The sequence below is a fragment of the Cephus cinctus genome, unplaced genomic scaffold (assembly GCF_000341935.2).
Source record: "Cephus cinctus unplaced genomic scaffold, Ccin1 Ccin1_scaffold0542, whole genome shotgun sequence".
Taxonomy (NCBI): Eukaryota; Metazoa; Arthropoda; class Insecta; order Hymenoptera; family Cephidae; genus Cephus; species Cephus cinctus.
The window spans coordinates 132,497-158,101 of NW_014333200.1; the positions used below are offsets into that span (position 1 = coordinate 132,497).

At 35.8% G+C, this 25,605-nt stretch overlaps 6 protein-coding genes across 12 annotated transcripts in view; 1 reads left to right on the forward strand and 5 right to left on the reverse strand.

Moving 5' to 3' along the window:
* LOC107268394 lies at positions 1–18,873 on the forward strand. Of its 5 annotated transcripts, XR_003059882.1 has the most exons (10): positions 1–242; positions 379–622; positions 685–820; positions 882–967; positions 1,032–1,247; positions 1,344–1,518; positions 1,582–1,667; positions 1,761–2,005; positions 14,920–15,036; positions 18,738–18,873. XR_003059882.1 is itself a non-coding variant. In XM_015741137.2 (9 exons), exons 1-8 carry the CDS (start codon positions 153–155, stop codon positions 1,973–1,975), a joined length of 1,248 nt encoding a protein of 415 aa, XP_015596623.1. In that variant the 5' UTR covers positions 1–152; the 3' UTR covers positions 1,976–2,005; positions 3,094–3,223. The 5 variants fall into 5 exon arrangements, 4 of the variants coding, with proteins under 4 accessions (XP_015596623.1, XP_015596624.1, XP_015596622.1 ...); XM_015741137.2 differs by lacking the exons at positions 14,920–15,036; positions 18,738–18,873 and adding an exon at positions 3,094–3,223; XM_015741138.2 differs by lacking the exons at positions 14,920–15,036; positions 18,738–18,873 and adding an exon at positions 3,084–3,153.
* Positions 2,071–9,137, reverse strand: LOC107268388 (angiotensin-converting enzyme). Of its 2 annotated transcripts, none has more exons than XM_025085713.1 (18): positions 8,689–9,137; positions 8,287–8,582; positions 7,963–8,211; positions 7,584–7,897; positions 7,246–7,516; positions 6,802–7,173; positions 4,746–4,883; positions 4,530–4,688; positions 4,358–4,457; positions 4,148–4,291; positions 3,773–4,076; positions 3,567–3,719; positions 3,371–3,495; positions 3,122–3,297; positions 2,894–3,054; positions 2,704–2,826; positions 2,449–2,633; positions 2,071–2,346 (listed from the first exon to the last, which is right to left on the reverse strand). In XM_025085713.1, exons 2-18 carry the CDS (start codon positions 8,566–8,568, stop codon positions 2,234–2,236), a joined length of 3,369 nt encoding a protein of 1,122 aa, XP_024941481.1. In that variant the 5' UTR covers positions 8,569–8,582; positions 8,689–9,137; the 3' UTR covers positions 2,071–2,233. The 2 variants fall into 2 exon arrangements, with proteins under 2 accessions (XP_024941481.1, XP_024941480.1); XM_025085712.1 differs by having other exon boundaries at positions 2,071–2,367.
* On the reverse strand, positions 9,143–11,133 carry LOC107268392 (coiled-coil domain-containing protein 113). The gene is made up of 8 exons (XM_015741132.2): positions 11,032–11,133; positions 10,813–10,906; positions 10,626–10,748; positions 10,357–10,558; positions 10,059–10,295; positions 9,742–9,974; positions 9,448–9,647; positions 9,143–9,372 (listed from the first exon to the last, which is right to left on the reverse strand). Exons 1-8 carry the CDS (start codon positions 11,035–11,037, stop codon positions 9,181–9,183), a joined length of 1,287 nt encoding a protein of 428 aa, XP_015596618.1. The 5' UTR covers positions 11,038–11,133; the 3' UTR covers positions 9,143–9,180.
* LOC107268395 (fas apoptotic inhibitory molecule 1) lies at positions 11,166–12,420 on the reverse strand. The gene is made up of 5 exons (XM_015741140.2): positions 12,261–12,420; positions 11,758–11,990; positions 11,568–11,693; positions 11,427–11,476; positions 11,166–11,360 (listed from the first exon to the last, which is right to left on the reverse strand). The coding sequence occupies exons 1-5, from the start codon at positions 12,278–12,280 to the stop codon at positions 11,190–11,192; spliced, it is 600 nt and encodes a 199-aa protein (XP_015596626.1). The 5' UTR covers positions 12,281–12,420; the 3' UTR covers positions 11,166–11,189.
* LOC107268393 (fumarylacetoacetase) lies at positions 12,490–14,945 on the reverse strand. The gene is made up of 8 exons (XM_015741133.2): positions 14,685–14,945; positions 14,025–14,254; positions 13,810–13,950; positions 13,490–13,743; positions 13,206–13,412; positions 12,972–13,117; positions 12,780–12,897; positions 12,490–12,708 (listed from the first exon to the last, which is right to left on the reverse strand). Exons 1-8 carry the CDS (start codon positions 14,766–14,768, stop codon positions 12,632–12,634), a joined length of 1,257 nt encoding a protein of 418 aa, XP_015596619.1. The 5' UTR covers positions 14,769–14,945; the 3' UTR covers positions 12,490–12,631.
* Positions 15,085–25,605, reverse strand: part of LOC107268390 (glutamate decarboxylase) — a 16,277-nt gene continuing 5,756 nt past the window's right edge. For both annotated transcript variants that reach the window (XM_015741129.2, XM_015741128.2), the window contains 7 exons: positions 24,419–24,735; positions 24,079–24,330; positions 23,664–23,731; positions 20,440–20,518; positions 19,292–19,441; positions 19,012–19,206; positions 15,085–18,905 (listed from right to left, as the gene is read on the reverse strand). In XM_015741129.2, coding sequence (XP_015596615.1) covers positions 18,732–18,905; positions 19,012–19,206; positions 19,292–19,441; positions 20,440–20,518; positions 23,664–23,731; positions 24,079–24,330; positions 24,419–24,735 — 1,235 coding nt within the window. In that variant the 3' untranslated portion in view covers positions 15,085–18,731. The remainder of the gene's footprint in view (positions 18,906–19,011; positions 19,207–19,291; positions 19,442–20,439; positions 20,519–23,663; positions 23,732–24,078; positions 24,331–24,418; positions 24,736–25,605) is intronic.

Genomic DNA, 25,605 nt, shown 5'->3' on the forward strand with positions numbered 1-25,605 from the left:
TCAATGATTGCTATCATGTCATGTATTGATATTATAGATAGATTCTCTTATCAGTGGCAATAGCAGTTCTTCAAGTAACGCATTTGTATTTGACGTGATAATTTATCTCAAAAATATTAAATATCCCATAACATCTATATAGAGTTGTCACTATGGATTATACAATTATCATTGTTTTCTTGTCATTCGTTATGGGAGTAGTATCTGAAACAGAAATACTATGCACTACCAGTTATTGCACGGTAAGGAATGTGTTTTGACAGTAAAAATCAGATGTTACTACTCAGATGCGATTGTGCAAAAATTATTGTTCTGCATTAAAGAAATATATTAATTAGTATCAATATAATTTGCTTTATTGAATTTTATATTGGGAAGTCATACATTACCGAGTATGGTTGCAATTCTCTATATGGAGCATGCCGTGCTATGAATTCTACATATCATGGAACATATCTTCCCTATCCTGCTGCCTGTAATTGCTGTGATTATTGTCTTCAAAGCCTGAATGAAGGTGAAATTTGTGTAGAAGGTTTACCCGGGATGTTACCTCCTGCAGAAATGTGTGGATTAGGATTATATTGCACTGCCAATGAGAATAATCCAGCTACATGTCAACAATGTAAGTGGTTAAATAATTAAAAAATGCAATAAATAAACATAAAAGTTTCAAACTTTATTTAGTGGTTAGTCATTGCACCAATGCTCAAGATGAATATGATGAACGTGCAGCAAATGGAACTTTGGGCAGTATGGAAGTTCGACCACTTTGTGATGGCGAAGGAGATTTCATGCCAGCACATTGCATTCCTGGATCCATGTAAGATAATAAGTGACAACATTACCTTTATGATAATTAATAATTAAACTGATTTTTATAGATGCTATTGCGTCTCACCATATGGTGATAGAATATTTGGAGAAATTCCATATAAAAATCCATGGGATGTGGAACAAATGACCTGTGGTAATTCGGTATATTAATTAATGATTTATCACAGTTCACATTACAATTTGAAATTTTTGTACAGAATGCTCATTGAATGCTTGGAAAGCTCAAAACACTTTAGATCCAAATTATACAGTCCATGTAGCTAGGTGCCTCAGTAATGGACTTTTTGATCCATTACAATGTATGAATGGACCTAATGGTACTTGTTTATGTGTCGATTCTTTCACTGGATCTCCTAGAATTGGTATATCTACTGTCACAGTACTGGAACTTGCAGAAGACAGTCCAACTTGTTGTGAGTACTCTCAATCAACAGATTATAGTAAAACTGCAGTTATTCAAACTGGAGAGTTACAGTGACATGTTTTGTGCACAACACGTTTTTTTTTAGTTGACCCAACAATACATACAAATGGAACGTATGACACAGACTGCGAGGAACAGTATAATACAATTTTGGCCGCAATTGACAGTTATGTTGCAGAAGGCAATACTAATCATGGTCTTGCACTACCGTCTTGTCAACCAGATGGAAGATATGCTAGAGTTCAAATTTCCGGTTCTAAGTAAATATAGAAATATCAAATATTTCCGCTATCCTTGTATCTTAATGTACTTTTGAATTGTAGGAAAATTTGTGTTGATCCGTCTGGAAATCAAATAGAGTCTTATGAAGCATTTACAAATTCAACAGCAGCTGATATAATGGATTGTAGTATGTTTGTATATAAAAATTATAATTCCAATGATTCCAATTCAAATATTCAACTGTTATGTATTCCAATATTTAACCGTTATGTATTTCTAGATTGCGCAAGAACTCGCTGGTTATTGAAACAAGCAGGAGTGGTGGAATTACCCAGTTGTTGTAATTTTGGAAATTTTGAGGCTTGGCAATGGCGACGAAATGAAACATTTTGCGTAGATGTAAATGGAGATCAAATCGGTCGAGAAGTACCCTCTCAAAACGTAGCTACTCTGGCATGTTACCAAACGAACATTGGAGACCCTTGTTTAGTTTGAAGAAAATTCTGCAGCCTACCTTGTTTTGAGGTTCGTAATTTTTCATTTCACGTAACACCTTTTGTAAATAATTGTTATTATTTCATTTCTTTAACTGTTTATTATACACTTGAATAATAATTTGGATTTATTATTTAATTAGAGTGATACTCAACTTCAATAAATACACTCGATTAATCGTGTCAATCTTAAGTATGTACAAGTGACACTAATTGTAAGAATTGCAAGCTATATATACAAGTCTTTGTGAAAGAAAATTTAAATTATAAATCTTCCTAATAAATTAAACAATGAGATAATTAATAATAATGTAACAGTTAAATCGGAAATCTGAGTGGTCCCTGTGCTTTTATACCAATGCGCAAATAGGGCTGAAACAGAAGTAAGAATTTCTAAGATTATAAAGTACACTTTGACTCTTGTATAAAGTATTGTTTTAAACATTAAGTTATTGTATTCTGATCTATACAAACCTGTATCTTCATGATTAGTGATCCATCCAATAGCAGGCTCCATTTGATTTTGTCTTTTGAGCCATACATTCAGTGGTTCAAAATATCTTAACATTGCGCTTGCGTCTATCCGGTTTGTTTTACCTCTAGTTAATTCTCTAATAACATCTTTCCAGTTTCTCGAAGCACCCACAGACAATACGTCGCTGTAGATAACAATTATCTTATATAATTTTAATATTTATGAATTTAATATTCGTACAATTAAATACGCACGAGAGTAATCTTCCTGCTTCTCTTGAGTTGTAAATGTCGCACGTATGTAATTCGCCAATATGGCCGGAAATTTCACACAAGGATTCGTATAATTGAAATTGCATTACAACGCCGACGAAATATCTGTAAAATAGAGCATGAAGAATTTTTGGCAATTTTATGCAAAAGTTTTTCTCCCTGTTTTACTTACTTAGCATAAGGTATGTCGGCGGGGACATGATACTTGGATGCTGGATCAAAATCTCTTTCTGATCTTGATATTGGTGGTACTATTCCTTGATATTGCAATCTTAATTCCCACCATCTCGTTGTCATATCTGCCACACCATCACTGAAAACCCTCCATCTCCACTGAGATGTTAATTATAATTAAATTATAGAACATTTCAGATTCATCTCAAACGTTCTTCAAGCTTACCTGATCTACTATGTAAGCAAAGGGCATGTAAGTTACTTTCTGCAGAGCCATTAGCATTAGAAAATTAATATTCATCTCGTAATCATCTGTGGAATTATTATAAAGTCCAATGTCGTGCAGATGCTTAGGTGTAAAAACCGATAAACCTATAGCGTCACTGACTGCTTCATGAAAACCTAATTTTCAAGTATACAGAATATTATAGTATATCTAATAAACTATTTAACAAATAGGTTACAAAATATGAACCTGGTAGAGCTTCTTGTCGAAACAATAATGGCTGATCTTTATACTGTAAATAATATTGCAAGTGTGACATTTCATGATGAGTGGATAAGAAATCCTCCATTGTAACTTTGGTGCACTGTTTAATTCTAAAAGTGTAAATATAAAAGTTTAAGATTAATATGAAAGTTTAAAGAAGAAGGTATCAGACTGTAGATACCTGTAATCAATTCTATTACAAAAATCCCAAGCACTGGCTGTACATTTGATCTCTCTGTCAATAGGTTTTTCGAAAATAGAGTATCTCCAAAATTCTGGTGGCATAGGCTTCATTCCCATAGAGGTAAAGAATTTCTGTGCATCCTGAAACATCCTATGGGACTCCAATTAATAATCAGAGAGTAATTTCATTATTAAAAATCCTACCTTAATGGCGTGTATCCTTCCAGTATCATATCTAAAGTAACGTCTAACTTTCGGGCAGCAGGAAATGGCTGTACGATATCATAAATCCCTTCCCAATTTTGAGCCCACATATTTCCTAGTATATGAGCCGGTAATGGACCATCCCTTCTAATCTTATCACCATAACGTTCAATAAGTTTAGTTCGTACATAAGTAAATAAATTCTTGTACAATGGCGTAATGGCCGAAATAGCCTCAGCTATGTTTTGTTGAAAATAATCATCCTCAAAAGCTTCTCTCATCTGATCTCCAGCATCAGCAAATCCTGTACCAAAAAACTGTATCCAGAATATCTACAAATTATAAAAAAAATACAATTTTTATAACTAATTATACCGTTTAAACGTGCTGCTTGATTAGCCAGTTGCACGTATCTCATATATTTATTTTTTAATGGCGGCCCGACAGCTTCGTGCCAAGATCTCCAATAATACAGCAGTTCATCATAATTTTTGGATTGCGCCATGACTTTACTGACTTCTATAAATAAATTATTCATTCAGTAACAGTTCAATGCTTAGCATATTTACCATTAATTATACTTGCCATTATCCAAACTGAAGTTGCAAGTACTACCCATTTTTTTGTATGGACATAATCTGGTTCTAGTATACAATTCTTTCATTTCTGCTATCAAGTGATGTATCTGTCAATAAAAAATTGTTATTAGACTTCCAGTACATCTGTAAAGAATTGAAAAAGTGTAAAAATGATTTACCTCATTGAATTTATCATCGGTCAAAGAACTTCTTCCTCGTACAGCTATCATTTTAAGTTGTCTTCTAGTTAATGGATCGGGAACTCGACTCCAAGCAAAGCTAACAGCTTTGCGCCAGGATGCTCTGTCAAATTTCATTTTTCGTGTTTGCTCCTCCAACTGTCAATAATTATGTTATGCAACAACAATCGTCTTGGAGAACCCTAATTTATTTACCATTTTTCGACGATTCAAGTCAGTGATATTAGTTGCAAAATTCCATTGTGCATTGGTCACTGCATTACACATGATAGATGCTTCTCTATCGTATTCACGTAAAAATTGAAGAGCTTTTCCCAGATTGACATTGAGTCCCTATGAAGAAGACAGGAATATAATATTTTTAATTAATTGCAAAAAATAATCGAACTTGTCCCATGTTCCCACTAGCCTACATATTATGTATGTGCAGTGTATAAAGAGGAAATAATTAGAATTTTAAATGCTATTCGTTGGGCCTAACCCACTATACAGAACAATGAAAGTTTTGCCAAGCATGTCTGAGGATGGAATCGTGTATCAAACTGTATTATCTACTACGAAACACCGTTATATTTTTTTTTACTAGAAATAATTTAGTGCTACGTGTACCAAGGAAAGTGAATTAAAAAAATAATTAAATCATTCCCTTACCTCCAAGTATCGTGCATGACATCCTATTAGGAGAGATGCAATTGGTAATATTGCAAGAGTGATTACTGAACTCTCCCTCATCTTTAAATTTTGTTTTGTTTTGACACAGATTTTTTCTATTTATGTCGTAAAAAAAAAATTACTAAAAAATAGGAAATGACAATTTCACTAAGGGATACAATTATCAACGGTACTTCGTTAGAACCAGTACAGTTAGTCTGAAATACTCAGTTGATCGACGCATGACCGAAAACAGGAAACTGTCTAACAGTTAATGAACGCATCAGCGAACATTCTATTTGAGTATTAAAAAAAAATAACAGATCGAACTTTACTTAAAACACCACGAAATTAAATTTTCGCGCATATTTCCATCTTTTATTGCGTTATTTCGACAATTTGTTTACATCCACAGTTGCCCAGTACAAAACCAAAACATACACCTGAAGCTTGTTTGCTGAATGATTTTATAAAAATTCCCCAAAAAAATCCAGTCCCAAAAATTGACAGTTTCACGAAATTTCAGTTTATATGTAATATTTTATTTTTATATAATTTTAATCGCACAACCAATTCCACTATGTCGTTCGTCCACTGTATACGAATTATCTGTATCTTCGTGTTCCTCGTGAAAGACGAACTCGCCCCGTTTCGAAATACAAGAACAAACTGAATCACGCGCGTTACAGTTTTCTGTGATGCATAGTGAGTGAAAGAGGAAGGGACAGGCTTCGTCGGTGCGTGAAGCGTGACAACCTAGCACATCATGGCACACGCCAAAATCTTTAACATTAAGGATTGCAATTGTGTAAGATATATGCTGTGTGACAATGGATAATTTTCTTGGACTTTTTGTTCATGGTCTTCCTCGGTGAGTACTTCCTTTCTCTAGGAAGACCTCGAAGAAACCGGATATACGCAGAACAACAATGCTAATACAGATTTAAGATGAATAGAATGCGACAATAAATTTTAAATTCGTAGAAAAATATTAATAGTGGTTTTTTGATTTAACTTTTTCAACAATGCTCACTTTTTAATTTTAATTTTAAAGAGTAATGACAGTTTGTTTATCAACTGAGAAGATGCGGAAATATACTATTTTATTGCGCTTCCTATTCTTGTCAGAGTTGACCGTAACGGCAATTATCTCGTAGCAATCTGTGACGGACCATACTGTAATTGCTCACTGTAATTGCGTCCACTCCTCTGACACGAGTATCGTGGCGTACGGATCTTATTCCGGCGACGCAATACACTTTGGAAATTCCTGACAGGCAAATGACGAAGGAAGGAAGCGATTTGACTGACTAAATATCTTATAGAAATTTTATGATATTTTAGCATCATATGAAATAGCATTTTTTTAAACTTTTGACAAAATCATATAGATTACTTGTATTTGTATAAAGCAGCGACATAAGTTGTCAATCATCGTTATTTTTCTAATACGCAATTAACACTGTCAGTACTTTTTTTAATGTCACTTTAATTTTTTATTATTCCAGTCACCATTTCCGAACTTGAACACGTCGATTTCCGGTTTAACTTTCTCGTACAAGTGTGGAAAGGCGTTATCAGCCTTGTACAATTTTCTCACCTTCTCGTACAAACTCAAATCAAACATTTCCTCGAATTCTTCTTTGGTCATAAAAATGTCAGCGTAAAGAAAACTGAAGCCTCCAACGTCCCTCGTAAACTTTTCCATTTTCCTCATGGCCGATACAGGATCGTACGGTGTCTTGCTTTTCACTTGTCCTGGCACTCCATAAATACCAAGATCGTTGTACATGGCGTAGTTTGTACCGGAAACCAAGTACTTCTTGTCCGGCGACGGAACTTGACCGGAACCTTTGCCACGAGCGTAAACACGACATGGATAAACCAAAAGGGGAAAAGTTTGGAAAAGGTCCACAGCCGTGTCGACTTGTCTTTCCAGTTCGCTGATTGGTAAAACTATGTCTTGAAAAACCTGAAACCCAAAAATATGGAGCATTTAAATATTCCTATCAATCATTCCTATCATAAAATATGACCAGCTCACCTGTTTTGTGAAAGTATATTCTCGAACACCAGGAGTTGTGGTCCATTTTAAAAAAGCAGGTTTTGGTGGCAATAACCATCCCAACGGATATCGAAACCACCATTTGTTACCAGCTGGTAACATGTCTTGCACTACCCAGAATATTGATCTGTTGTGTCTCAATAGATAATCTCTCAATGGTATCAATTCCTGATAAGGACCAGATTCTAAAAATTGTCTGGTGTATTCATAGAACCAGGGCTTGTACCATCTTGCACAGTTGTTAATTGGTCTGAAGAAGAAAATTTCAAGAAATAAATAAAACAAATTCAATCATCAATATCAGTAGTGACACTTACAAATTTGGATCATTTTCAGAAAAATCACCACACATGAGAACTGCTTCCGTTTTACTAAATATTGTCAATTCGACAAAATCTGGTATATCCTGCTTCTCGCCATTTGCTCCTGAAGCATCTCTTACAGCATGACAATAATTTTTTTGACCTATTACTGGTGCATAGGTCAATTTTACATAGGGTTTAACCTTTATTATTTCAAGTTCAAGTGCTACCAGGAAACCCAGAGAACCATGTGACCATGGCAAAGTTGCATAAAGATCTTTATTTTCTGTTTTGGTGGCTTTCACTAAACTCCCATCGCCTAGGATTACCTAAAACGATATTAAATGTAGGTCATCTAATTAAATTAATCAAAGAATATAATTTCGTAATGTACCTCGTAAGATTTAATGGTTTCTTGATACAAGCCAGCCTTGTGAGAATGGGTAGTCATTCCAGTACCTATAGCAAGACCTCCTAATGTGGCATCTTTGATTTCCAATGTTACAGCTAGCGTGTAACCGCGTGGGATTAGATAATTCGTTATTTCACCAACTGTTACCATTGGTTCTACTTTGACTGTCATTTTCTCTTCATTCAAATGCAGAATGTCGTACAAGGGTATAGGTATCCTTTCACAGAGATCCTAAATTAATATAGAATAGAAATTGTCGAATAATTAAAAAAAAAAAATTATTCATTAAACTTGACGTTTAATCACCTTTCTAAAAAATGTTGTGCTAAGTGACAGCCAATTAGGACGAGCGGTGCACAAAAGTTTTCTCTGTGCTTGAGGCTGTTCAGCCCATTTTTGTACTTGTCTCTGTATAACCTTAACTTTCTCATCGTGTTTCTGGCTCGAGTAAAAAAGTTCACGATATATCCAAATATAAATTCCAAGAACTTTATCAAAAATGTAACTAGCAGGTAGGCAGAAGAATAGAACAACTAAAGAACGATTATCTTCTAGCCATTTTATGATACTGTTTTTTAAAGCATCCATTTTTTGCTCGAATCCTGAAAATATATTAATTATCAGATGCAAAGTCGTAAATAGATTATATTGAAACTGTTTCTTGTATATTCAAGATATTAAAGTAACGTATAAATGTTGGCTACTTACTTTATTCTTTTGCGACACCACACTCTGCCTAGCCGTGCCTAGGGCATTCAACTGTATCTAGTAGATTTACCGGGCTTGATCAGACAGCGGAGAAGCCTGGTTTACACTGGCCTATTATTTTATCTTCTCGATATTATCTAACCAGTCAAATTAATTAAGGAAATCTCTGATATTTTTGTAGAATAAAAATTTGTCTCTATGTGATATGGGCTTTATCGGATTAGGAGACTAGTTCGCTCTTTGATAATCTAATTATTCGTAGATATATTGATTTCTATCAGCTTTTGGTCTAAACAGTATCTCAGTGTAAGTCGGGCCGATATCAAAGCCAGTGCACATCACATGTATACATATGTTCTTGGCAGCTAGATATGAGATTAATAAAGTTCTTTTTAAAAGGAAAATATCTAAAGAATTTTGTCTATTATTTATTCCACGTAAGTCATAGGTTCAGTTTTATCTTCTGCTCTGACTTTTTTTTAGTATTTTAGTTTAAATGTAATCTTGTGTGATTCTCCTTATTGGTTCATGTATCACTTGTTTGGTTGCAACTTGTTTCATTTCCTTTTTACACGATTTAATGGCGACTTGCTGAATTTGTCTGTGTCTGTCAAGACGTTTATATGTTTTTTTCATTTCCCGCAACTCAGCCTGAATTTTAACAAATTCAAGAACATCGGGAGCCTGTGTAAACGTATTAGAATTTAGATATTTTTGGAATTTACATATCAAAATGTTATTTAATGATTTTGTCCTTACTGTATATTCGTCTATTAGCTGTATGATGACAGCCAATTGTTTACTAGCCTCATTCACTTCATGTTCAGTAGTTTTTTGAAGACTTTCTAATTTTTCTATTTGGTTTTGTTTTTGGCTAATTCCTCTTCTTATTTGTGTAACCGTAAAAAATTGGTCTTTAAGCTTTTGTTTGCGATTTGTCAATTCCAAACTGTAGCGACCTGCGTTTCAGTAATTGATAAAAATTCAAATTAATGTTTATTCTGAACAATGCTCATACGAAACAATTTTTCCTTAAATATACATGATCTCTACCTGTAATCTTCTTCATTTCCAACAAGTAGCGATTCTTCTCTTCGATCTTCTTTACATAATCCTGATTCTGTATAGCCAATTGTTCAAAATCAATAGCGTGAAGAGTTTTACCAAGTTCTTCCCGTTGGATCAATTCTTGCTTAGCTTTTTTTATTTGCATTATCAGATTAGAACTTTTCAGTCTAAGTTTCTCAATCATACTATCAGCAGCCTTAAACCATTCTTCCATGAATCTCTCCCAAAAATAAGAAAACATTCATAACTCAAAATAGACTAAATTTTGATGAAAGTTCACAAAAACCACTTCCAGTTGATACCTCATAAATCTTTCAGCTGGAATTTTACCAGTCAATGGATCCACACCACGTTTTACCAATTTCTCTTCGAGTTCTACTCTAGCCTCGTTCGTCTCCCTGATCCGAAGTTCAATTTCTTCCGTTCTTGCTCTTAAATCCATTCTCGTTTTAGCAGCAAGTTTTTCCAAATCCACCAAAGACTTTTTCATTTCATCAATTTCCTTGTTCGTCATTTCTATTCGGTGATTCAACGTGATCCTATTAGATAAATAATTAAATTATCAACTCGTATTGTTATTATTAAATTAATTAACCTTACTTGATTCCTCGTGTCGGTGCAATGGGTTGAGTATATCGTATACTTTCGGGTGGACCACTACTGATAGTTGGCGAACCAATTGTTCCTCTAGGGATGCTGAAACCAGTAACACTTCCGGATAAACTCATAGCAGAAGAGATCGGATGAATCTGCGACGCTAGTCTTTGCCTTTGTCTAGCAGATTCCAATACTTGAGTCATTGCTGGTCCAAAAAATAATTAACAGGGTTATCAATTAAATTTATATAAATTTGTATTATGTTTACTTACTTTGAAGACACTGAGGATCGTGACGTGTTAAATAACGTTCAAATATGTCATTCTCTAATTGTAGCATCCGATTCGTGCGAATTGTCTGCTCTAAAGATTGTCGTAGCTCCTCGTCGGACATTTCTGAAAATTGTCTAATTAATGAAAATAATGAAAAAATCAATGCAATATTTTATTTTCAATTTACCATCGTAATTCGACTCTTCCTCTTGCGGAGCAAAGGTCACGCGAGATCCGATGGTCATGACGCTTCCTCTTCGTAACGATGACATTTTTAATAACTATTGAACAATTCTAATTTAAATTATCTTAAATCCAGGAATTTGTATTAACGGGGTATTGCAAGAGCTGCTTCTAAGTGGAAAATAGAAAACAGCGTGACAGTTGCGCTGTGAAGGAATCTCACTTCCATCGTATTTATCGATCCGTTTGTTTCGTCGATAATTTCAGGCGCTTTGAATATTTTGGATTGTTCATATAGTACAGAGAATAAAATCTTCTTCGATTTTACTAAACTTTATTAATTATTGACATATCGAGTATAGCTAATTTGTACTGATTTTATTATTTGGCAGTTGCTGTAGGAAATAATTCTTGCTCTTTGACTTCTACGCCATCCAAATATAAAACGTAATTGATTCCAACATTTTTCTGACCCGAACTACAAGATCTTATGACAGCCGGTACTCCGCCTATTGTGAACATCATCTCCGCACCACCATCCACGAATTCGTTCTAAAAAAATAATATTTCATTAAAGAAGCATTACCACGTTTCAGTTTATAAAAAATAAATTCTTACTTCGACATCTACTTCTTTTCCATTGACCCACACAGCCTGAGTATTCTTATCTAAATAACAAGTAAATTAGTATAATCTACATCTTATGGAACCACGTTAAAAATGGCCAAATATAGTAGTAGTAATAATAATAATAAAGACCTAGTACAACCCTGTATTGATTATCCCCAACACTAGTTAACCAAGGCTGCAATACCTTTGACTGAGACTGAACAAAATTCTTGTAGCTTTTGTTATTGACCCATAGCGTATAAGAATATTTAAGTCCTACAATTAAAACTTATTATAATTAACTAAACTATTAATTAAATTAATGAAACAAAATAATCACCTGGTATAGGATCAACTCTAATGACAAATTTGGTCCCAGCAAACATAATAACTTCATCTCCCACCAATCTGAACATCCAATCTCTGTGGACCAAAACTTTCCCATCTACCTTCACTATTCGTTTTCCAGTTGCTGTTCCATGTTCAAATTCCACCACATGGTTACCATCACTAAGTGGAACATTCCATCTGGCAGTAGATTCACTTCCAGACATTTCCAAAGCTTGCAGACTTCTGAAAATATCAATTATCAAAAATTATTCACATCATTGATATTTTTTAATCGGTCAGTTATTTTAGAGGCTGAACAAAAGCCAGATCGATTCACAGCTATAGTCACAGCCATACAGCTTGTTTAAATGAACGTTAAAGTAAGGTTTACGACTTATGGAAAATTCTTGTGACACGTATGCAATTATGTGAATTTGTTGTATTAGGTACACTTGTATTTACTGCCTTTGTAATACTATTTTACGTTACGTAGTTTGTGCCTTATTCACTTACCGCAGCAGGGTAATCGCCATAAAGCCCTGCTACCTGTTCCTGCTGTTTCTGTACTGTGCTGGTTATTGATTACAACTGCCAGGGACGGAAGTTTCAGATCGATATGTCATTACATTGTGGAATAGTCAGTGTCTGATACGTTATATATCATATGTTAGTTGAAACATATTGCAGATAATTAATTATTAGAATAAAATTATAGTATAACTGATATGTAACATCAGATTGCTCGTATTGATATTTTTTTATTATAGAAGTAAAAAGCCTATGTAGATCAAATAACAAAAGTATGGATATATAAAATATTTTTATATCAGCAAACTTGATTTGATTATTTTTTATGTATTTGTTTTTTGAGATAATCATTATCTTCAGGCTGGATGAGCTGGTAATAATTTTCCAGCACATGGACCAAAACCAATCCTATATCCCTGTCCTAAGCAGTAACCTAGAATTTGAAGAAATCATTGAATGGAGTTGATTTAATTCTTTTTAATTAAATATATTATTCATTTATACCTCGGATAATAACTTCGTCGTTATCCTGAAGGAATTTTCTTGTTGTACCGTCTTTCATCGGTATGGTTTTTGTTCCTTTCCAACATAATTCCAACATGCTTCCGTATGAGTTAGCTGTCTGAAATATTTAAAGATAAATAAAAAGAAAAATGTCAAAATTACTCATTAAGAAAATTGTGATCATCTACTAACGTCCCCACTTATTGTACCGGAAGCCATTAGATCGCCAGGGTTAATGTTACATCCGGTCACGGTATGATGGGCCAACTGTTGTTGAGGAGTCCAGTACATAAATTTGTAATTACTGCGAGTGATTGTTGTTACAACACCACCGGGAGCTAGAGAAAAATTTTGTAACACATTTTGGAGATCATTTCTTTCTGTGCAGCATATGACATACTTGATTTATTTTATCAATCTACTCACGCTTAATGTCGACTTCTAGGTGGATATCAAAATTGCAAGGCTCTTCGTGCTGAAGATAAGAAAATGGTTTTGGATCTTGGGGGTAATTAGGAACTTTGAAAGGTTCCAAAGCCTCCATAGTCACAATCCATGGTGAGATGGTGGTTCCCAAATTTTTAGAACCAAACGGTCCCAAAGGAACATATTCCCATTTTTGTATATCTCTTGCTAAACAGAGAATAGATTATAATGATTTTTATTTAATAAATGTATTACATTATATTTTACTATTTGTAGTATCTTACCACTCCAATCATTCATGGTGACCATTCCAAAAATATGAGCATAAGCTTTCTTTGCAGTGATGGTATCGCCTAAGTTAGTCGGTGGTCCACCAACAAAGATTGCCACTTCTAATTCAAAGTCCATTAGTCTAGATGGACAAAAGGCTGGTTCCGCTCCTTCAACTGGAAGTGTTTGACCCCAAGGTCGTCGAATTGGCGTACCGGAAACTACGACTGAACTTGCACGGCCGTGATATCCCACCGGTAGATATTTCCTATTAAAATTTAAATAAATGTTCATTCATTATACGTATTTTTAATTTAATAAATATTTTTCTTACCAGTTTGGCATCAATGCATTTTCCTCGCTGCGGAACATAATTCCAACATTTCTCGCATGATGAATTGATGAATAAAAATCAGTATAGTCGCCTATTTTAGCTGGTAGATGCATAGTAGCTGCTTTTTGCGAAACAAATGCCCTGTAAATAACTTTGATTAATTGACAGTTACATAAATTTAATTAATTAAAGATTCTTGAAAATACTTCAATTACTTTGATCGTATTTCGTTATGTTGAAGGGTAGAATTGTCAACAGATAAAAGATTTTGAAGGATGAGTCTAGCTTCAATCCATGCCGGTCTTCCCAAACTCATAAAATCATTCAGACAGTCTTGTTGAAAGACATTTTGATGTTTTTCCAAAAGCGGTCCATTGAACAGGTGAGAAATGGCGCTCAAATCCAAAATTTCGTCTCCAATGGCCACTCCTATTCGTTTCTTAGGCTGTATGATAAAATCATAAATATAACATTATTTTAGTCAATTACTGAGTATCAGAAACAGATAAGTTATCAGCTACACTGACGATTTACCGAGCGAGTAATTTTACCCAGTGCGTCAGATAAATTCTAATTTCCTCCAGATGGCAGCACATATTAGAGATAGGACGTAAGCAACACTTATATAATGATTGTGTAAAGCATCATAGTCACGAATACAAGAAATACACGATTATAACCTTAATTTTTATTTCCCCACAGCGCAAGTAAAACAATATAAATCATCGAAAATCTACCATCCCTTTGCGAATTGGAATTCCCATAAATGGCATTGACACGAGCAGATTAAAAACATTAAATCCACAAGAGAAAAAAGAAAACACAATCCATGCTACAAATTAAATAATTCTTTATTAAAGACAAAACTCACTCACGTTATCATTAGTAGAAAAGACGCCATAGGGCAAATTTTCAATAGGAAAATCGCAATCAGGTCCATACTCGACAAATGACTTCATGACGACGAAAGTCAGCTGTACTGATCGCAGAACGAAATACTTCTGCTTACCGAGGATTCTTTAGAAAGGCTATATAATCGCAGTCGGGAAGTTGCCGCCCGTTGAGAATTTACTCGGCAGCCTTGATGATAATTTATATACTTGTTTACAGGTCTTACGCTGGGACGAGCCTCCGGTTTGTCCAGAATCTGGTTTCGAGTTTTATTCTATCACGTTGTCAACCAGTGCTGTCATTGACCTGTACCACATTCATCATTACATATAGAGGGTAAGTAGCATGCTACACTATTGATATATCGATATAAAGATTAATGCGTCATGGGATAACTTTAGTTTATTAGACATTGATATACAGTGGGTTAGGTCTTTAATTATGATACAACATGATTACAGCACAACAAAAGCTTCGTCAAATCATTCCTTCGTGGTATCATTCCTCTATCACGCGATCATTGAATTCCTAAATCCCGGTATTTCACTCGTAAGATACACGGATACACATATATGAATAGTCGGAGCGACAGATACTATTGAGTAGAGGACAGTATAACACGAATCAAACGTTACGCGATAAGGATGGAGAATTAATTATCTAATTTGAATATGCACACACTCATCCACGCACGAGCACGCAACTCACTCTATTAATAATTGGAAGACATGAGACTTTGTTGTCTTACCTCGCGATCAATTTATCGCTTATGGGTTTAATTAGTGATAATGACGTCAAGGGAACCACTTGTGCACTTAATGGCATAATTATTAAGTATAAATAAACGATCGACGAAATTCGATGGTTTCTGCCAATTTTACCCGAAGTGTTTTTTTTTAATCTACGGAAAGTGAATGATTAATGTTTTTGTTAAATGATTTATCAATTGCGAAGAATAATGATTGTTAATACATATACAGTGAACAGTGCATTTTACAAGGTGTAAATGAACGGGTGCTATAATTAATGAGATAAGTGCAAATGAGCAATTGCGATAGTAATTTTTGTATTTTGATTTAATTAAAAGGTGCAATAATTTATATACAGAGTGATTTGCTATGGGCGTCATTTTGTGCAGAGTGCTAAATATATTATACTCACATGAATATTCGTTAAGTGCATTATGCACTTATGGTGCACTGTATTAAATAATACGACTATGCGCTCTCTGGCGGAAAAAATTGGCAGAAGACGTAATTGCGGCCTTTAAGCAGCCGATTCGAAACTATCATTTGATGATGTGAATGAATCTTTGTAAATAAAAAAACCAAGTCCCACATTAAAAATGATATATTCTCTTTAAAAATATATCATATTCGTCGCAATACCAATATATGTATGTATAACTAGAATATATTGAAAGAAACATTAAATAAATCCTCTTTAGATATACAACGCGACAATAGCCCTACATATACATATACTCTTATTTTCTTGTCTCCCTATATATTATGCATATCGATAAATAGAGGCAACATTAACAATAATTTACACTAATAAAATGTAGCTCTAATTTTCTCACAAAATTATATCGTTTAAGATAAAATAAATTACATGGTTATCATTTCTCTTGCGGCTATCAGTGACTTTTAAGCGTCTCCTCCTACTTTGGGTTTTGGCTTTTTTGCGTTCTTTCAAAAAATACGATTCTTGGACATTTTTTACTTTTATTTTAACTATGGGCGTACTCTCGTTTTGCGAACAATAGTTTGCAATTTCATGGTGTCTCGTTGGTGGACCGACCTTCGTTTTTTGGTTTTACGAAAACAAAAAAGAATCATTCTGTTCTTGCAGTTAAAGTATCGTTCGTTATTATGCAATTAAATCGATTTTTCAAGAAATTGTTTTTTTCCTTGTAAACTACCAAAGGAAAATAAAATGAGTACATTATACACATGTAAGTACATTTACATTCCTCTGTCATAGTTACATCTAGATTTATTAGCAATAATCCGTATTTAATACTAACTTTTAGATATACTGGCGAGTGCATCAACATTTTTCCGCATTGCTATATTTCTTTCGTTTCTTTTTTCCATACCAGTCGCGTCCATAGAAATTTCATCACGTAGAACCGACAATTTGGAATGACACAAAAAAGCAGAACATATCAGAGATAAATACTCTAGTCCCCTTTCCAAAATAAAAATTTGGAAATTTTTTTCAACACTGCCAATCAATCAGTTCCCCCGTGTTATTTCGTGAATGAAATAAAGACGCGACGCGATGGATCAAATTGAATACAGTTGATTGGAAATTGATAGAATTTCAAGAAAAGGTTAAATAACGAGAAAGAAAAAAAAGAAAAAGTCCCACATAAATACACGAAAAAGCACGTACTTTCATGGGTTTGTGTTTTTATACTTTAATATCTCAACGCTAAATATATGTATATATATAACTTTGATATTTATACTTATTTATATTATATTCAATTATATATTCTCTGCTTGGGCAAACATTTTTCAACAGCAAATAATATATGCACCTCAGTACGTACGCATGTACTGCCGTATATACTCAGTGATATATAGCAGTTGTATATTTCTTGTTATATCTTGGCAAACAATTAATAATAAATTCTTCAAAGAATTAACAGAACGTATATCGTCGCGAATTAATTATCTATTCGATTGGAATTAAGTTTAGCTAAACGATACTTCATCGCTCATTCACAGTTGCGCAACATCTCATTTCAAATTGAAATATTTTATCGTCTTGTGTGATTGGCAATTCGTTACAGTTTTCACAGTAACGACAGAACACTTTGTGTCGCATTAAAAATATAATATTTCACTTTCAAACAAGGTAAACTCGACCTTGGCAATACTAGTTTTGGTTTGTTAATTATAACTCTAATTCTCAAATAAAAATCACCCTATTTCATAATTTAGGCTCAACAATTATCAAAAATTAAAAAAAAAACCATAATTAACGCGTTACATATGTTTGTTCTACAAATATTCTCACATATGGGTGAAATGTATGATACAAGAATAAAACAAAATAAAAATATTCTAATTTTCTTGGAAAAGAAACTTTCTTTTAGGATTACTAATAGGACTATATACAGTATTTATAGACAAAAGCCTGCTATGAATTACAAACCATAGAATTTTTTGACTTTCACACGGAGCCTTGTTAAGTTTGTTTGAATTTGAAAGAATTATTTTTCTAGAAACCAAAAGCCAGTAGTTACCAAAGTCGGTTACAACTTTACATTACATGTCTATGCGTGTGTAATTTAATTTACACCTCTTGGATATGCTGTGTATTTTCACTTAAATCTACACGTACTTCCAGAAATATCCTTCGACATTTCCACTCCCTGCTAAGTGTTTCTTTATTATTATTTTTGTATATCCCGCCACTTTGTCAATTGTTATTATTGTTCCAGAATTTACATTCCGGAAATCAAGAGCAGCGCGATCCTCATTCTTTTTCTTCAATATGGACTACTCTCTGATAACATTATCAAACTAACGCTAATATTCCACAATTTTTAAATTAATCGAATGTCAATCCTACTATTAAAAGATGTTCAACACACTTATAAACAAATTCGAATTTTCTTATCCTCAAACAACAGTAACACAATAACGGGTGTACCAGGACTCTCGAATATACTCTTTCCATAATTAATCCTTAATCATTATTGACTACTCGCTTCCCTGATTACTTAATTGCTTTCAATCATTTTCAAAATCTTAAAAGAAAAATTGCCACAAGATTACCAGAACACCCGCGCGTCCTTCCCTTAAGTTCCTTGACATTAGATTTCGACGAAAATGCAATTTTAATGATTTTAATGAATGTCAGGAAGAATGCAGAATTAAAAAAAATTATTATTCGTCGTTATCCGATCCCTCATTATTTTTTTCTATTAATATCTGACAGTAACGAATAATAATTTTGTCTATGAAATTCAACGTTAATCCACTATCTCATCACTTCTATGAAAGTAACCTCGTTTACAGATCATGACCCAACCGGTCCATTTCAGCCAACAGGAAGTCAACATCAGCTTCCGTAACAGCAGCACTGGAGATGATACTTCTGAAGAAATTTGGCCGCCGATCATCAGGCTGATAACCCACCATTAAGGTTCCAGCTTGCATCATACGTCCCTTGAGTATTGGGCAAATCTGTCCAAGATAAGGTATTGATATATATATATATATATATATATATATATATATATATATTTGATAAAATTTCAAAATCTATATTTTCCTATTATATTTTTTTTACCTCTCCCAGGATCTTTTCCCTCTCAGGAGTGTGTGGCATATTGCGAACACGAGTAGGAAGATACCAGAAGCAAACGTTCACCAATTCCGGTTCCAAGATGAGATAATACTTATCAGACATCTGCTTGATCCTCCTAACCATGTATTCCGTTAACTCCATAAGACGATCCATATGCTTTTCAAAACCGTCAGTACCCTACGAAAAGAAATTAAATTTTGGAAAATCGAATTCGCTGCCATCGAATCGATATTTCTATGGGTGGAAATAAATAAAAAATTACCTTAGCGCGCCATTGAAGCCATAATTTGAAAATGTCATTATGACGTCCGCATTGAATGACCTTATCACCAGTATCGTATTTTACGTCATACAATTTATCCGTCATGAAAAGATACTCGGCAGACATTTGATTGCAGCTGATAAGTAGTCCCTGAAAAAGCGCGAATAAAAAAATACGGCAATTCCGGCACCAATTTTGTCTTCAGCGCCAAATTGCAGCAGTGACGTCACAGGAAGATTCGTACCGATATATATATATATATATATATATATATATATATATATATATATATTTATGTTGTACAATTCAAATTCCAACATCCGGTACAGTAACATGCAAAAGCATTACGGTCGATAAACGTCTCACATGCGCACAAACTTTCGCGAGTAACATTGAACTTCCAAAATGGCGTCGGACACCTGGTATCGAGCTCCGGCCATTTTGTTAATTACAAGAACTTATCCTGTATAATTCGCCACCCCTAGCTATAACCGTTCAGAAACTACCCTTAAAAAGTACCCACTCTAACGCGACCCTAACCGCAGTATTTTTGAAGGTCTACGATGAAGGGTAGTTTAAAAAAAAAGAAAACTTTAAGAAAATTTCTAAGATTTTCTAAAACGTCAAAACTTTCGATTGCGCTGACAGCACGGAATAAGAAAAAAGTGGGGATGCGCAAAATTTCCCCTAAATATTTTCGTGCAGCAGCCGGTGCACGGAATTTTAATATCCAGAGGGCGAGTCCCTGAGTTGGCAATAACTGTAGGCTGTCAAAAAGGGAGGGGTGCGCCCCTCCCCCCACTCTGACGTCACTGGTCGGCAACATATGTTATCTCTTAGTTTAATTAAATTCCTACAGTCCTGGGGATCCAGCATTTGTACCCCCCCGGAGCAACCCCTTTGGAATGCAGCTACTGCTACGTCACTTCTCTGCAGGAATGAAATTCTCTGCTAGACCGTCATTTTTTTTCTTTTTTCTTGGTTAATCGTCCCTCCACTATCCTTGGAATCTACCTCGGTATTTCTCAACCTCACCCTGTCAGTCAAGCAAGCATACCCTGTTCTCCAGGGAGGGTTGATACTTGTCGACAAGGTGGTAACCATTCGTGTGTTATGATTTTGAAAATAAATTTTTTTTTAGTACTCACGTCCTCCTTGAAGTGGATGCTGGAACACTGGAGCAGAGCACCCATCAGCTTGTGCGGATTCCAAGTAACGGACTCGGCCCTGAAATCACAAGAAGATGGCACCGTATTGTGGCATCCGTTTGTATCGATGGACAGGAGTGATATATAAACCATCGAGTGAGGAACTGTTAGAGACAGTTTATAGAAGGGACTAAATAGATTTTTTGGTGAACGCAGGTTCGCCCGGGCTAAAGAGCCCTTGGAGAGTTTCAGCCGGTCGTCAAACTCTTATCCCACCCCTGGGGAACCGATGACGGATAAAATACGAGGTATACCGACCCTGTTCTTCCTAGGGGGCTCCATCAATTCGAGAGAAGCTATTAATAAAGCTATGGGGTAGCTTTAACCCAGGGCGTAAAGACACACCTCTTCCGTTAAATCCAGCGACCCCTTTAATCCTTTCGGTCTTCCGCAACAAACCTTACAAATTTGCGAGTCCTTCGGCCTAGATTTTCTATATCTAGTTTAATTAACGATTAACCGAAAATCCCTTATTTTAATTACATACTAAATATTACACCCGTTAAATATCTCATCCAACAGGACTTCAAGTCTGATTATACGAAACGCCGTCATCCCCTAAACGCGTTACGTTCAACCAGGCATCATCGCACAAATCACAAAGCAGCAGGACAGGACATCTCGCACGTGTTATGACGAATGTTATCGCTGCCTGGCAACTGACACATATTCAACCCCTATTGCAACCTACACCGCAAGGGTGCTTCAGAATCTCGAGTGCATCCACGGATACAGGAAAAGTGATATCCATCGCTTGCAGAGGTCGATTAACGTCCTTTTTGACTGGAGTGTGTAAAAACCGTGTTGAAGGTTATGTAATTTTTAAAAAATTCAATTTCAAATTATCCACTCTAAATTATACCCTCTTAAATTTCTTCGGTACCTAGGCTCAGGCACTTGCCAGCAGGGGTAGTTCTACGGTACAGTCAAATTAGCCACGGACAGCCTGGCTTTTATTTTGGCCAAGAGTAACGACTGCAAGAGAATATAAAAGCGCTTGTGATTAATGCGATTCGCAGCTGGGGTTGGCGCGTGGCCCCAAAGTCTTAACGTTCGTTCCTGTACAGTAGGTGCCAACCCCAAAAGCTCGGCAATATATATTGCAAGGGATGCTAATTACCCCGAGCCCTCGAAAATGTTGGACGACTACTGTTGGGAGCAGTGTCGAGGCTTTGACTAGAGTGGTAAAGCAAGATGGACAGCTTGCAGTACAAAAGTAAGCAGAGTAGCTATTAATTGTACCTTGTGGTATTTTTCTTTGATATATATCTTTTTTAATTTTTTCTCTTTTATTTTACTCATACAGGCTGAGAAAGATGCTCGGGGCAGTACTGAAGAGAGGAAATCGTCGGTAGGATATTCGCAGCGCGTTTTACACGGAATCGCGAATTTTTCCTCCGGGTCCCTGGACACAAAAACTGTGGATCCTTTTGTATGTACGAGTTTAATCCGGCATTGTCGGGGCACGAGCTTTATTTCAAACTTGCCAGGCATAAAGAGATGCTGGTGCGTCAATAAGAGGAGAGTTCTGTACTGTAAATGCGCTTCAGGGAACGGATCCAGCTGTTGCTTCTGTGTTGGACTTCTGGCTTTCACTCTCCGCTCTTCGCTCTCTACGTTTGCCATTTTAATCAAGACTCCTCAGGAAGGAAGTCCTGTCTGTGGTACAGTCGTTTTAGAGAATTTTACAGATACTTTATAGAATAGCTAAAAAAAAAGATTTTTCATAGTGGACATAGATTTTTGAAAAATTTACCATTTTTTCACTGCGACAGAATTTTTGTAATATTGACAGCTTTGTGTCGAGTGCCTTTTTTTTTTTTATGGAATTGACTCATTTTTTTTGGCATTCTTGTAACTTCTGGAATTCCATTTAAAAGAGTTTTGTCTGATTGTTAGCCCAAGAGGTCCCTAGGGTGGCTTCTACCGCTTTTAGGGTCAGGGACTGTCTACACCCGAGACTCACTGGGGAAGCAGATGCGTCTGGATGCAAATCGGGGATTAATCTCGCCAACCCCTCTGCCAATGCTCATCCCTCTAGTTCCACGAATGGTCCATGAGCCCTTGGTTAGAACTAGGGGCCCTCCGATGGATGTGAAAGTTGGCATGTGCCGAAGACAGGAGTCACTCGGTGCACCCTCTCCTTCATATTGCGGATTACAAGGATCTCCTTTTGGAAATAAGGATCCTCGAAATCGTCAGTTGCGAATTTTTATATCAATAATACTTGCCAGTAGGTACACGTCCTTGTATCAAACAAAAGATTGGTAATAATTTTTCAAGTACAACTTGATTGATCTTGACGTTCAAAAAAATGTCTACAAACACTTTTCAAAAATCCCTATGCACAGGCAGATAATACTAAATTCCCCGAAAAAAAGCTCAACATTTATATTCTTATTCAAATCTTTATGGTATCTACTTATTTATGCGTCTTTGTCGCGATAAAGAAAAAGTAGCTTTTCAAAAAAAAGGCCCTATTGCAAGTGGCTTTCTTGCACGGTATAAAAATACACCTTAATCGCGGTTTATGCCGCCAATCTATTACAGGGGTGAATACAACCCCCAATATTCAATCGGTCGCCCAGCCATTCTCATGTAAAGTAATTTTCACGGGCATACTGTCTCGCGATCCTCCATCTATCGTCCTCTTGAAAGGGATGTATTGATTTTGGCACGTGGTGGCAAGCCCCCTCCAAACCCCCAATAATTCCGGCCCTGTCCCGGGCATAGTGTGTTTTTCGAAGGACTCCATCAAAGTAAGCCCCAATAAACTATAAAACTTGGGGATTAAAGCTGCATCCCTCTCTTGAGAAAGAATCTCACACTCTAAATCTCTGTTTCTCTTTATTTTTTTTTCTTTCTCTAGATGTATTATCAGACAGGAGGGTGGGTCCATGCGTAAGAACCTCAGGCGAGAAAGCAGTGAGAAAATTCGCTCATCGCGTGGAGCCGCGAATAAATTAAATTAGCATAACTAAACGCGAGTGTTTATTCGTGGATTTTCTCCGGATTTTCAACCGGTTCGCCTATGCGTTATTACACGATTATAAAATTTCGTCGATGATTCTGATAATATAAATCAAATATAAAACAGTTCAACGAGAGGAATGCGACGCTTTATAAGCGTTCGATAAAATTAAAAAAAATAAAAATTCAATTACCGCTCGATTCCCGTCAATCTAGGATGTCTGTATCTTCGCGATAAAAGCAGTCCACCACCCCACGCCGCCTGGAACAAAAAAAAATGTATTTTTAGTGAAAAAGTAAGAAAATCACAATATCAATACCCTTCTGAGCCCTGACTATACACTGACTTCTAAATCTCTGGTTTTCCGAATTTCCCAGTTAATTTGGTGAAAAGCTCACAAGGCGAGATCTGCTGTTTCCCACATATATTACTTAAGCTAAGACTCTTAAGCATTAGCCATTTTACAACGCAGACTACAGTTTAACATCCGGCTAAATCTGCCCGAAAATCTCTTGAATAATTCAAGTCTACGAAAACGCAGAAATAAAGGAGAAAATAGAAAAATAAAAAAAACTATAAACTATTAAAAGTCCAGAATACAAACTCACGTCGATATGAAGCCACAATTTATATTTCTGACAGATATCAGCGATTTCCGGAATTGGATCGAACGCACCAATCACAGTAGTCCCAGCAGTAGCATTGACAAAGAACGGAATATGACCCCTGGCCTTACGTTCCAGAATAAGTTCCTCAAGTTTCGCCGGAATCATACGTCCGCGATCATCGCTGGGTACCATGACGCAATTATCCGTGCCTAATCCGCACACAGAGGCACATGACTTCACAGAATAATGACACTAGAATAATAAAAAAAAGATCCATCGTGACAAACAATCAATATCAAAATCCCCATTAGCAATAAATATAAAAATAATTAGAAATTACCTGATCGGACGTAAACATAACCAACTGCCCACCGACAGCAGCCAAACCACGTTCCTTATACATGGGAAACATTTTATGCCTAGCTGCGAGGAAGGCGTACAGATTGCTGATTGAGCCTCCCGGTGCAAGAATGGAGTCACCGCCGGACCACCCAATGAGTTCACGCATCTTCTGAAGAACAATGTGCTCCATAAGGATGAACACCGGTGCGATCTCATAGGTGAACATATTCGTATTGGCCGTGGCAGTCAGCCATTCGCCAGCCATGGAGACCAGGTCGAGGCCGCAGGACAGTTGGTTAAAGAAATGAGGATGACCTATGACCCAGAGAAAAGTAAAAAGTAATTAACTTCAAATTCATTTATTATGTCCGAGCCAGCTCTGATTCCTCCTAAAAGCATCTGTAATTAATAATCCCAATGTGACATAATGGGATCCGGCACGCGTACGCAAATTCTCTATGGATGTAACAGACATGACTCTGAAAAGTTACGCTTCTCCAGGTCTCGAGTGCGGAGCTTTAACCTCGCTGAGTACGTTGTCATCCGCTCGAGTGAACATCGCGCACGGATCAAGCCTAATGCTTCTGTTTGATGGAGGCTGCATGATGGGGGAGCAGCTTACGCCTTCCTGTTTCATCTACCGGGTGTTCAACTAGTATTAGAATACTAGTCAGAGCGTAATACTATATATATATATATATATATAAACCCTGGATATAGAAATATAAAGAGGCTTATACGAAACTGTGATGGATGTCTATTAGATATCTAGGGTGAAAGGTCATCCCTTTCTGCCCATAGATAAGCGTAAGAATAAGAGTGATAGTTTGAGAATGAAATATAAATTATTGTAAACGTTTTACTGTATTATAAAAAAAATATTATATATAAATTTGTATTATTAGTTATACAGCAATTTGTCAGACAGTAGTAAATAGTAATCCTTAGTCAGCCAGGCATCAGCTGGCTAGAGGGTAAATGGGTGCAGCCTACCCCCAGTGACGGACGGCGCGTTTTAATCTCCTGGTATTACGTCCTGATTGACACATGACGTAGTGGGAGATCCCTTGGCAGGCAGGTTAAGGATTTGGGAACTTTACCAGAGTAGGAACTAAAAGGCACTAGACGTCCCTGTACGGGAATGAAGCTGTAACGAAAATACTCAGCAACCATACTTAATGGTCC

Bases quoted from the DNA above. Each gene is read 5' to 3' on its own strand.
- LOC107268394 (XM_015741137.2), top strand. From the start codon at position 153: ATGGATTATACAATTATCATTGTTTTCTTGTCATTCGTTATGGGAGTA. The intron at 1,248-1,343 runs GTGAGTACTCTC...GTTTTTTTTTAG, and splicing joins AGAAGACAGTCCAACTTGTT to TTGACCCAACAATACATACA. The intron at 1,668-1,760 runs GTATGTTTGTAT...ATGTATTTCTAG, and splicing joins AGCTGATATAATGGATTGTA to ATTGCGCAAGAACTCGCTGG.
- LOC107268395 (XM_015741140.2), bottom strand. From the start codon at position 12,280: ATGGCGATTACCCTGCTGCG. The intron at 11,477-11,567 runs GTCTTTATTATT...CTTGTTATTTAG, and splicing joins TCAATACAGGGTTGTACTAG to ATAAGAATACTCAGGCTGTG. The intron at 11,361-11,426 runs GTAAGAATTTAT...TTATTTTTTTAG, and splicing joins GAAAAGAAGTAGATGTCGAA to AACGAATTCGTGGATGGTGG.
- LOC107268393 (XM_015741133.2), bottom strand. From the start codon at position 14,768: ATGAAGTCATTTGTCGAGTATGGACCTGATTGCGATTTTCCTATTGAA. The intron at 14,255-14,684 runs GTGAGTGAGTTT...TTTATCATACAG, and splicing joins TCTTTTCTACTAATGATAAC to CCTAAGAAACGAATAGGAGT. The intron at 12,898-12,971 runs GTTAGTAGATGA...TAAATATTTCAG, and splicing joins CCGGTACAATAAGTGGGGAC to ACAGCTAACTCATACGGAAG.
- LOC107268388 (XM_025085712.1), bottom strand. From the start codon at position 8,568: ATGGATGCTTTAAAAAACAGTATCATAAAATGGCTAGAAGATAATCGT. The intron at 4,689-4,745 runs GTAAATAAATTA...AATTATTGACAG, and splicing joins ACTTGAATCGTCGAAAAATG to TTGGAGGAGCAAACACGAAA. The intron at 3,055-3,121 runs GTAAGCTTGAAG...TTAACATCTCAG, and splicing joins TTGCTTACATAGTAGATCAG to TGGAGATGGAGGGTTTTCAG.
- LOC107268392 (XM_015741132.2), bottom strand. The intron at 10,749-10,812 runs GTAAATTGAAAA...GACAATTTTCAG, and splicing joins GGAAGAGTCGAATTACGATG to AAATGTCCGACGAGGAGCTA. The intron at 10,296-10,356 runs GTAAGGTTAATT...TTTATCTAATAG, and splicing joins GCACCGACACGAGGAATCAA to GATCACGTTGAATCACCGAA.